The 11,693-nt window shown below is 39.3% G+C and overlaps 4 protein-coding genes across 7 annotated transcripts in view; 2 read left to right on the plus strand and 2 right to left on the minus strand.

The window, feature by feature from the left end:
* Window positions 1–51: 51 nt before the first annotated feature.
* LOC108103841 (probable 39S ribosomal protein L49, mitochondrial) lies at window positions 52–814 on the plus strand. Its single transcript, XM_017209530.1, has 2 exons — window positions 52–204; window positions 271–814. Exons 1-2 carry the CDS (start codon window positions 148–150, stop codon window positions 751–753), a joined length of 540 nt encoding a protein of 179 aa, XP_017065019.1. The 5' UTR covers window positions 52–147; the 3' UTR covers window positions 754–814.
* A 107-nt stretch (window positions 815–921) lies between these two features.
* On the minus strand, window positions 922–2,537 carry LOC108103800 (breast cancer metastasis-suppressor 1-like protein). Its single transcript, XM_017209481.2, has 3 exons — window positions 2,163–2,537; window positions 1,854–2,098; window positions 922–1,599 (listed from the first exon to the last, which is right to left on the minus strand). Exons 1-3 carry the CDS (start codon window positions 2,350–2,352, stop codon window positions 1,258–1,260), a joined length of 777 nt encoding a protein of 258 aa, XP_017064970.1. The 5' UTR covers window positions 2,353–2,537; the 3' UTR covers window positions 922–1,257.
* Window positions 2,538–3,330: 793 nt separating this feature from the next.
* On the plus strand, window positions 3,331–5,455 carry LOC108103851 (protein YIPF1). The gene is made up of 4 exons (XM_017209553.1): window positions 3,331–3,901; window positions 3,959–4,165; window positions 4,225–4,317; window positions 4,517–5,455. The coding sequence occupies exons 1-4, from the start codon at window positions 3,446–3,448 to the stop codon at window positions 4,805–4,807; spliced, it is 1,047 nt and encodes a 348-aa protein (XP_017065042.1). The 5' UTR covers window positions 3,331–3,445; the 3' UTR covers window positions 4,808–5,455.
* Window positions 5,456–5,808: 353 nt separating this feature from the next.
* LOC108103848 (calcitonin gene-related peptide type 1 receptor) overlaps window positions 5,809–11,693 on the minus strand; it is a 58,423-nt gene continuing 52,538 nt past the window's right edge. For 3 of the 4 annotated variants that reach the window (XR_001772260.2, XR_001772259.2, XR_001772256.2), the window contains 2 exons: window positions 6,450–6,868; window positions 5,809–6,378 (listed from right to left, as the gene is read on the minus strand). The gene's annotated coding sequence lies outside the window, so the exon portion shown is untranslated. Of the gene's footprint in view, window positions 6,379–6,449; window positions 6,869–8,301; window positions 8,416–11,693 lie in introns of those variants that run through there. The other variant, XR_001772258.2, reaches the window with a different exon arrangement.

Raw genomic sequence — 11,693 nt, forward strand, 5'->3', positions numbered from 1 at the left:
TTTTTATACAAACATTCATCGATAGTTCCTAGCCAAGTTAAACAAGAGGAATCGATACGTTTTCTCATCACTAGCGGCCGCACTTTCGTAACAATTGCTAGTGTTTTTATATTTTTAAGAAAGATTGCTTAATATTCTGTCAAAAACATGGCAACCAGCGGAAAAATTCTGCTAAGCAGCAGTCTCTGCCAAAAACTGAGTCAAGTGAGCTGTTACATCAAACTATTCCATTAAAGAAACGCTTTAAATCATTGACTTTCCCACGCACAGTTCGCTAGGCAGATTCACATGCACCCGGCCCTTCTGTCCAGTTTTCGGTCATCCCGTGAAGTTCAGGAGCTGGACAAGTACCCCGACGTTGAAGTACTAACCAATCCGCCCGAGTGGCGGTTTGTAGAACGCCTATTGCCGGCGGAAACAGTTCCACAGCCGGCGGAAAAATCCAAATATCCCTCAGGCTGGCAGCCACAAAAGGAGAATGGCTCGGAACTTGGATATTATGTAGGCAGGACAAAGAATCACATGGTGCCAGTGTATCTGCACACCAAGTTTCGTGGCCAGCGAAGGATCACAGTGGTGCGACGTGTTCAAGGAGATATTTGGTCGCTGGAAAAGGATCTGCGAGCAGTGGTGGAGAAATCACGGAATGGAAAGCTCTGCGCCACACGGATCAACGAACTAAGCGGGCAAATCCATTTTCATGGCGATCATGTGGACCTTCTGCGAGATTATCTCAAGGAAAAGGGCTTCTAAAGATACTCAGATATGTCCATCCTTTTTCGCAATAAACTCTCTTCTGTTGATTTATGATGAACGATTTGGTTGATTAGCTATTTCAGGGATTGGCGGATATATCTTAGATATATCTCCTTTATTATCAAAAACCAAGATCTGCCCTTCCACATAAGGTTATCAATTGAATTCTGTTGACCGCACATCCACTTGGCTGCAGTTCGCTTTTATTTAGCACTTAACTTTTAGCATAAATTACATCGTCTGGATGGGGGACATTATCATTCTGAGAGTGGTGGGCGCAAGGCTCTACGACTAAAATCTAGAGGAAGGGGGTTGGCCGAACTTGGCGAACTTAGCATGTAATAATAAGTCTGATTCGGGCTCCGCGGAGCTCTGCTACTGCTATTTATCGCTGCAAACTACATACATCTACGTCTACGGCTGCTGCTGCCGCTGCTGTTTCCTCGGCCGCGGCCGTCAGGTACGCGTCAGTTGGGCGTAGGCAGCTGCCACACCCCACCGCTATCCGCTGGCCCCGGCCATTGCCGGCAATCCGGCCAGACTAACGCCAACCCCAGATGTGGGCGTAACAGTTCCGGCGGTCGCCGACGATGAGGATCGCTTGAGTGCCTTCCGTATAATCGTCCAGTCTTCCATAATATCCTCCTCGCGCAGCATATACACCACATATGGCCCCGTGACAGTAACTGCCTTTTTGCGACCCGGTCCGCGCACCTTGCTCTGTCGCTTGTCGGTTCCCCAGTCGGCCCACGAGATGTCCACATTGTGGCGATCCTCCTCCAGGCGACGGATGCGCTCTAAGAACTCATCGCGCAGGTTGTCCAATGCCATATGTTTCTCGCTCTGTAATGGGTTAGATTGTTATTCATTTATTCTTACTCGGATGGGGATTATTCTTATAAATGGGTCGGGCTAACTATGTATAATGGCGAAGCCCTTGCAGTTTTTTTAAATCTAACATTTCGTTTAATTCAACACGTAAATTAATCAAGTTCCTTATCGACATGAGATCTAATCTGATTGTCACCACATTATTATCTCCAATTTGCCCTTGCAATTTTTTGGCGCGAAAAGGCAATGTGTGGGTGTGTGCTTACCTCAAAGTGTTGGACGGCCGCTTGTTCCTCTGACTGGAACTTGTGTTCGATGTTCTGCAGGCGGTACTTGCGTAGGACATCCGCCACTTCAATCCTGGTGCGATGGACCTTGTCAAGTTCCTTTTGCGGCTGTACAAACTCCTCGGAACGGCCTGAACGCACCTCGGCCAGGTGTCGGTCAATGAGATTGATGCGCTCCTGGTAGTATTGCTCCCGCAGGGCATTAAACTGCCGCTCCAGGCTCGCTATAAAAGTTAGATAGAATCTCAATGAGATACGGGCAGGATTATTAAATTTATTGATTCATACCTAGATCTTCCATATGCTCTGCCCGCTGGCGTTCTATTTCGCTGGCATCGAGCTCTGAGGAGTCATCTGAATCGCATTCGTTGGCCTCCTCCTCGTCGGAAGTGTCATGGGCCTGGCTGGAATTCGAGTGCTCCGATTCTCCGCCAGAAACGTCGCCTTCGCCATCAGATTCACCATTCTTCACGGGCATTTTGACTCGTTCGGCGGGGTTTTCTTTGAATTCGGGGTTTCCGATTTGGCGACGGACTGCAGGTGACTGCCGGGTTAAGGGCAAATGTTTTTATGTTTATCTGCAGCCAACAGAAAATATATAATTTGTGAAAAACTTGGTGGAAAAACAGCAAACTGCAGCACAAACAAGAGTGTTATCGATACATGGGTCTTTATCGGAATATATCGTTTTGTTATACGGTTTAGCAAAATATTTGTATATACACAATACTAAAAGTTGCTATTTATCCATAAATATCTGTTGTACAATGGTGTAATAATATATTCACATCTAAACAAATGAAATATATTAAAAGTCAACGAATATATTTGTGTTTTAAGACATCTGCGCATCTCTATCAACAGCCTATAGTCACATAAGCCACTTTTTGTTCCGTAAGGAATGCGTGTGCTAGAAAGAGACGGACAGTCAAACAAATTTAACTGTAGCTTAAAAGTGTTGGGAAATGTCATCGCATTTTGCCAACGTTCTGCTTGTACTTCTATCTAGAATGTAATTATTTTTGTTAACTAACAAAAGACTTCACCAATCATATCACTTCTGATCTGGCCAACACAACAGTTAGAAGACGTCTAAAGCAAATGCATCCTGGCGATCTCTTGTCAAGACGTCCTAAAGTAGTGACTCAATTTAGTATTGATAAATAAATTCAATAAATTTATTTATTTGTTATATCAAAAAAATTATGTTGATTTTTAGCTTGTGTTTAATAATTATTTATTAAGTATATAAATATACTTAAATTTTCACTCCGAAGCACATACAGAAATCTTCATAAAGCACCTAAATATGATTTCATATTAATTTTACTAAAACATAAACATTCAAGATTAATTTAAATAATAGCTAGAAATAGCTATTTCCGCGGGTTTTGAAAGTTTTGCGCTCCGGGCATCACTAGCTGACGAACGCAGCTGATGTGTGATGTGCGCGCTATCGATAACTGATAACCAATTGCTGCCAACAGAATTATTTTTTGGGGCCAAGTGAAAAATACGTGTAATATTTACAATAAGTAATCAGAAAACAACAGTGTTAACCTGCAATCCCAATGGAGACACCCACGGCCGATGATTTGTTGCAATTCCGCGACTATAGCGGCGGTGCCCCGGCCCAAATAAATGTTAATTCACCGACTCATGCAACGGGCGGAGGATCTGGTGGATCCGGTGGTGCCAACGCACAGCGTCAACGCGGCGATCCGCTGGCGGATCTTATCTACGACATGACCACCTCGGCTCAGGGATTAGCAGGAGATGGATCCAGCGGCGGTTCCCAGCCTCAGAACTCCTCACTTGACGGATCCGCCGGCGGTGGCACTGGCGGTGCACGACTCTCCTTCCTTACCATTGAATACTACCAGCAGTTCTTCAATGTAGACACGTACATGGTCCTCGAGCGAATCGCCAACTCTATGATCCCTAAACGGGCCGCTGGCAACTATCTGCGAATGAACATTGGCGAGAATCCGGATCTCTATGGACCCTTCTGGATCACCGTTACTCTGGTGCGTACATTGGACTAGATTGGTATTACCAGCCTTTATTGTCCATTTTCATTTCAGATCTTCTCCATAGCCATTAGTGGCAACATAGCCAGCTATCTGCATCATGCCAACGATAACTACAGCTGGCACTACAACTTCCACCTGGTCTCCTATGCGGCCACCTGCATCTTCTTGTATGCCAACATCTTGCCAGCTGTGCTGTGGGCCTTGTTCAAGTACAGCCTAAAACCCGTGGATTCGGCGGATGCCATCGAAACGGATAGTGTATGGTTTTAGCCATATTTCCAATCATCTATCTCGCTCACATTCGCGTCTACTTGCAGGCCACCTATACTCCGAGTCTCTTGTCGCTGATGTGCATCTATGGATACAGTCTGGCCATCTATATACCAGTATCCATTCTGTGGGTTATCAATGTAAGTTAATTCTTAGCAAAAAAGGTAATATTTACGTAGGTAGCGATGTGTGGCAAGCATATCCAGCTTTTTAACGGAAGAAACTATACCTGTACTGTTCGTGTTGGTGTTTTTTTAAAGCGGAAGGAACTAAAGATAATATTTTGTTTGTAAATTTATATGTGAAAAATGTATTAATGTCTTTAACAAACCCTTGCAGATCTCTGTGCTGCAATGGCTCTTAGTGATCACCGCCGCCCTGCTCTCGGGAACAGTTTTGATTGCCGTATTGACGCCTGCTCTGCGAAACTCGCAGTTCTCGCTGTTCCTCATCATTGGCATCCTGAGTGCCCATACAGTATTGGCCGCTGGTTTTATGCTCTACTTCTTTCACAACCCTCCAGATGCCAGCCCAGTGTCTGCTGTTACTCCGCCACCTGCTCTTCCTGCTGCTCTGAAAGCCGTGACCCAAGTGGTCGCCAACGTTGTCCCCGGGAATCAGACCCATTAAGATGCATTCCGCGAAAGCCAGTTCGTCATTCGTCGCTTACATTTGTTGTAAATTAAGTTTCTTCCTTATTCTATTATTCGTTAGAAAGCTATGCCAGAGCTCGGATGTTCCTGGATTTTATTATTTTAAAATCCCTAGCCACATCTGAGCCAAAGCAGGCCGCCTTTTCGTGCTTTATATTGACTTTCTATAACATTTGGCGACTGTATATTTATATTAAAATTAGAGGTAGAAGTACGTGTAATACCAAAAAACGAAGAAAATAATTCAAAAATCGATAAAACTTTTCGCTGGGGTAGCTTAAAAATTTAAAATCTTTGTCGATGATCCAAGACAGAAGAATATGTTAATCATGCCATCATTAAAAACAATGTAAATATAATCCAAACTACTTAAAATACGTTTTTTAACTGGATAATAGATGGATTTATAGACGATTTTCAAGAGTTCTTTAAATTTATTATTTAAAAGTTATTAAACTTATTTTGATTGGTGTTTGGTTGGAAATCTTTCTGTATCCTTTAGGAATAAGAATATATATCTTAGTCTTATGCAGGGTTCAGAAACATTTCCATTAAAATGCAATGGTTTTTGTGTGTATTTGTAGAAATTTGATTGAAAAAATTGCAAGAGCTGAGGCTGAGTTCATTTTTCATGTTTTTTTTCGGTTGGCTGCAAGGTTTTTGTTAAATTTCTTTTTGTGGCAGTGTCGTCATATGAACACCCACTCTTACTTGCATATATACTGAGCTATGTGGACAATATCAAGGACCTGAGGGGCTTTTCATCGTTTTTGCTGCTGCTGATGCTCACGTTTCGGTCTTGCTTTTGGTGAATTTCATGCGCTTGCCGTATTTATTCGGGCAATGTGGAAATTATTCGCAAAGGACAAAGCTGTATACAGGGTGTCTGAATGGGTTTTTGATTATAAAAAGAAAAACTATCTACTATCATATTATTATGAAAATATTTAAATAATTTGAAAACATAAACTAAATGTTTCATATTATTTATGAATATTCTAACTTTCTTAGACACCATTTATTTATTTTTATATTAACAACTAAGTAACAAAATAATAACTTTAAAATATTTATCCTAAAAGTTAATATCAATATAGATTACTATTTTTTAGGCAATGTAAGGTTAAGCTTACTTCTAGCACCCTTTATAAAATTTGGCATGTAATTCACGTACATAGGACTCTCTTACACACACACATGTATTGAAGTGTATGGGTGGTGTGTATACGGTAGTATTTGTGTTAGTAAAAGCGTATATATGCATACATATGTATGTATTCAGCTGACTTGCACCCACGCACATTGATAGAGAGAACATTTCTCAATTTCAAATGCAAATATTCGCATAACGCATCGTTAGATTTGTCCTTTTATTTATACTTTTTTATGCAAGTGAGATGGGGTTATATCATCTCATCTCACTCACACCTTTTGACTGTTTTCTGTTTTGTCTTTGTCTCTGTGAAAAACAAAAACCAGGGGATTCTAGTACATACAAAACCAGTCACGTGGTGATTATGGGGCGTATACTTAATGTCAGCATCAGGCCTATTTTTTGGGGTAGAAATAAAGAAAAATCTTGTATTTATCGAAATAATTAAATAACTAGAAAAACCTACATTTATTTCGCACAGTGTCTGCGCCTGTCGAAACGCATAAATATCTGGATGACGGGCGTGCGGCCGGGCGGGCGGTGGGTCGTATTATATATGGCCAGTGATTCGATCGATTTGTGGTGGCATATAGATTAACTGATTTGCCATTCAGCTGATTAGCATTCAAGTGGGTGGCTGCGGGCGCCGGAAACGGAAGTCACTCGATGGCTGTTAAAAGTTTTTTGCCTCCTTTGTGCCAGTCTTTTTTTTTGCTCTCCTCTCTCTCTCTATCTGTCTTTTGATTTTGGGAAGGAGTGAAATTAGCTGATGTTCAGCGACTTGTGTGATTCCTTTTTTTGTTGCCTCTTAAAGCAATTACGCCATCCCTTTTAGCTCTCCATCCCTTTAGCTCTTATCCTCTTCTTTTCATGCAAATATGTGCACTGAAAGAAATTCAAAAAGTCTTCTAGGGTTTATTTCAAAAATAAGATTTGTGTTTGTTTTTTTTTTATCTTTTTAGTTAATTACTTATATTTTACTAATATACTTCTGTTAATTCATAAATATGTTCTAGAACACTCTAAATTTTCTTTTAGTGCACTCTTATGCCAGTTTGAGTGTGTGTGTGTGTGAGTGACTTAACCCCTTTGAGCCGCCCTCGTAATGCATTTGAAGCGTTAAAACGCCACTTGAGTGAGGATGTTTGGTCTCGGCAAGGAACTGCACACACTGAATGTTGGGGGTTAAGGGTTTAGGGTCAAGGGGAAGGAAAAGGAAAAAGGGTTTAAGGGGTGCTGCGAGAAGTGCACATATGCTAATTGGTAAGTGCACGGCTCAACGAGCACCTGTTGAAGTCAACATATCTTTTCATTCCTTAAGAATTTCTGAATCAGATACCGACTTGAGGGGCTTACTTGCCAGTTTTTTTTGTGTTTTTTTAAAGGGAAAACAGTAAAAATCTTAAATAAAAGATAGTAAATAGTTTTAGATATATGGAATCACGAAATATATTTTTAAAATTAAGTTTTAATAATGAAAAACCTTAAGGAAAATATACAATTAGTGTTTTTTTACTTCTTTTGTGATATTTTTCTGGTTGATTACTTAAAAACCAACAAATAGAAGTTCATAATAAGAATTTCTTTCTCAAACATCTTGAAATATTTATATTTTAAAATAGTTTTTACATTTTACTGCATATTAAGTAAGTTGCGAGTTATTTTTTCACCAAATAGGCCTTTGAATCAACTATAAATATTGATTTATTTGGTTTGCCTTGAGTCCTTTATGAAGCTTATGTGTGGTTAGAGAGGCCTTTAAGAACAGGGGGATTGGTTAAATAGTTTATATTTGGTATCCTTGTTATTGTGTTAATTCTGCAATCCTTTACTCGTTTTCTGTGTGCCTGCGTGACTGCTCGGTCTTATTTCCATCTATTTTGTGAATATCCTGGGGCCACACCACCATCCATTACCACCATCACCACTACCACCACACTCAGCAGGATGTTCTGTACTGTGCCACGCCCCCCGGGGCAGCCCTTCCGCCCCCATGCACTCAATTAAGTGGCTGTGTGTGTGTGTGTGCGTGTGTTTTAGTGTGTGGGTTAGGAGTCCTATGTTGACTTGAGAACTTGGCACAAGTTTTGCGTACGAGTTGGCCGACTACGTGACAGAGGTTGCAAGTGCCCCTTGCTGTCCTTTTAGGACGACCTCTTCCCCTCATCCTTAGCCATCCTTCATCCTTGTTTATCCTGCAAAAGCTCCCTATTTACCCAGCCGACACACCCCAAAAAATAATAGTTGTTATTATTTTAGAAAAAAAATAATAGTTGTTATTATTTTAGAAAAAAAATAATAGTTGTTATTATTTTAGAAAAACACTGTTTGTTGTTCTCGAAACTTGTTTACGTAAATATTTTCAGTTCGTTGAAGAAAACTTAATTACCAAAGGTGGTCTCAAACTTGGTCCAGCATTTTATTGCGTTTTCCTAAAAGAATATATTTTTAATTTACTTAGCAAACACTTATTTATAATTAATTTAAAATATAAAAACAGAGTTTTGTATAAGCTTTTAGTTACTTTATAGAAAAATATATGTTAAAATCATTTTTATGGTAATTTTATAAAAGAAAAATCAGCTTTCTACTTATCGATCACTGATTGTGTTAACATTATCGGTGATATCGATATTATCGTTACTTAAATCGATTATTTATAAAGTTAATTCTAGTTTATCTAGTACTATTTACTTAATATTAATAATATTTTTTGGCTAAATAAGTTACAAAATGAAATATATTCTATCAGGAAACTTGCTGAGCTTTTTGAGCTGTGCATCTTCCTCCAGAAATCCCATTTACTATTGGCTTTAAGGCAGCCGTCTTAAAGACGATGTCTTCATCTCCAACTCCGCCTTCAATTTCCAATGACCGTTTATTGACTATATCTATATATAGTATATATCTATCTAAATGTGTCTATATCTCCGGTTGAGTGTACGTGGTCAGAGTACGGACAATCTGCCGGCCGGCCGGCCGGTCTCTGTGCTTTTGGGGCGTGTTCGGCGCCCTGTTTGACACAATTTCGAATGACGCCGCCGCCGCCGCCCATATGCAGAAATTGCTCCATTTTCGCAACGGCAACGGAAAAGTCTACACACGGCCCGGAAAATTGTCTACAGCGGGACAGCGCCCCTACGAGAGCTTTTCCATCGCGAAGAGAAGCTTTTCTTCAAGGGGGAAAGGGCGAGTTAGAGCCATTGCACATCCTTCGTCCTGTATCCTTTATATATATACATATATATATATATATCCTATATCTCATCCCCAGAACTATGTATCCAGTATTCGGGATTTGGCTTAGATAATCACAAGGATTTTCCGAGTGCCCCTATGGGTAGGATATGTTGAAGTGAGGGTGGTGAGGGGGGTCTATAGGGGTATAGGGGTGGCTTGTGCTGGTTGCACACATAATTTCATTATTTATTTTAATTAATTGAAATTGTTGAAAAGCCGGCGGCTCCCCGATGACCCTAATGCTAAGTAAGCTTACTAATTGCAATTGACTTCAAGGGAGCCCTCAACTTTAAGTGCAATAATGCGAGTGGATTTTCCTACGAAATGCAATTTAATGTTAATATTTTCGGAGCTAATTACTTGCTAGTTGGGGTAATTGGCAAGTTTTAATTGAAGCTATCAACTTGAAATGTAGATTTGTTATGTTTAATAAATATTTAAATGGGTAAGGGTTTGATTATTTTTGAGAGTTTTGTTGATTTTGAATGGATTTGGAGAATTTAAAAAAAAATCCTACAGTTATTTCTGAGCAGAAAAAATAATTTATGAACATTTTTATAATTTACAAATTATTTTGATAATATTATGGTTGGTAAGTTTATACGAAAATTTTGGTATTTAAGATGGGAATTTATTCTGATGGATGGAAAATATTCCCATCTTACCATCTTAAATACCACTATTTCCGTATAAAATGTAGAGTTTGAAATAATTTTTTAATATTTTCATTTCCAAACTAAAGCCAACATATTTGTTCTGCGGAATATCTCATGCATTTTGCATTGCAATTTTGTGTGTGGCTAGACCGTTAAAATGCGGGGCATTATAAATTCATTTGTGAATATTAATATTTGATCAGCTTGTATTTTGGCAAATTGAGTCCTTTAGTTGGACATCAATTGCACAGCAAATATATCTATATATGTATACAAATGTATAAGCTATGTGGTCTCTGTCTCTGGCCAACCCACTGCACAGCCTTCTCTTTCGACGGTGCCCGCATCCTGGAATCCTTGTCGAATATGAGGCATGAATGATAATTTCTTGCTTGGAAATATGTGAAAATAATATTTGATATGTAACTTATCGATATTTTCGATATCTAAAATGATAGATAAGCAGCTTCTTGAGGTGTTACATCTTAATACCCTTTATTAGTTAAGATAATCTCGTATATCTGATCTCTCGCTTCGAATATATAGATAAAAATATATTTTTTATATAAGTTATCGATATTTTCGATATCTAAAACGATAAGAATATTACTTTAATAAGCTAATAAGCAGCTTCTTGAGGTGTTAAATCATAATACCCTTTACTAATTAAGATAATCTCGTATATCTGATCTCTCGCTTCGGCTATATCGATAAGAAAATCGAGAAAATCTTTTGATATTTGTAACATATATACTTTGCACAACCCTAATCCTGAGACAAAGTCTTTCAATTAATTTCAAATGGGAATGCACCGAAGCTCAATGCAAACATTTGCACAATTTCAAATCGCTTTTGCCGCTGCTTTTGCCGTTCCTCTGCTTTATTTTCCCACCCACTGCTTTTCGCCCATACCGTCATACCCATCTACTTGCCTCTTCTATCTTTCTATTTTTATGCACAAGGAAATATAGTTTTTGTTATTTAGTATTTTGGGAATATTGTTAAATATTTTTAAATAATTTTGATTTCTTTTTTAGGTTTTATAATTCGAACTTTTCTATTTAAACTTTGATATATATTTAGAATTAATATATTTAAAATTTGAAGTTGATTCTTGCCTTCTTTCTTGAGGTATTTGATACAAATTTGTATTATTTTGATTTGAAGTCGGCTAAAAATCCCTTCAAACTGTTAGGACACATTCCAATATCTATATTTCTGATAATTATTTAAAACTTTTCCTTACTTTCTGATATAATATATTCTAAGCCATTTTCAAAGCCCCCAAAACTATTTTCCAAGTGCCGCTTCCTGTTGTTTTTTGAGAGTTGCGAGCAGCTGAAATTACACAGATTACAAGGGATATAGACGACGACGAGCTGTTGGCACACATTCTGCAACGCCACCTCGCTACCACGCCCCCTACTATACACACACCGCCTCCTAGCAGTTCTTAGGGGATGGGGGGGGGAAATGCATTTTCAAATTATTTCGAAGCCGCGCTTTTGGAGAGTATTTTCCGCTGGCCAACTGGAGAGTTGGAGCTAGATGGGAAAATCAAATGAAAGAGAAAGAGAGAGAGCGAGAGCGAGTGCGGTGGTAGAAAAGCTGTGCCAAAAAGCTCTGTTTGCTCCTGTATGTTCGAACTACTGTAGGTGCTGCTGTAGGGATTTCCGTGAAAAGTCTCCTCAACACAGGATGCGTTGGCGTCGTCCTCTGCTAGCGTCGCTGTCGCTGTCGCTGTAGGAAAAGCGACGCCGCCAATCTCTTTCTCTCTCTCTGTATTCTTTTCGTGTATGGGAAAATTCAGTACG

Source organism: Drosophila eugracilis, unplaced genomic scaffold (assembly GCF_018153835.1).
Source record: "Drosophila eugracilis isolate 14026-0451.02 unplaced genomic scaffold, ASM1815383v1 contig_408, whole genome shotgun sequence".
NCBI lineage: Eukaryota > Metazoa > Arthropoda > Insecta > Diptera > Drosophilidae > Drosophila > Drosophila eugracilis.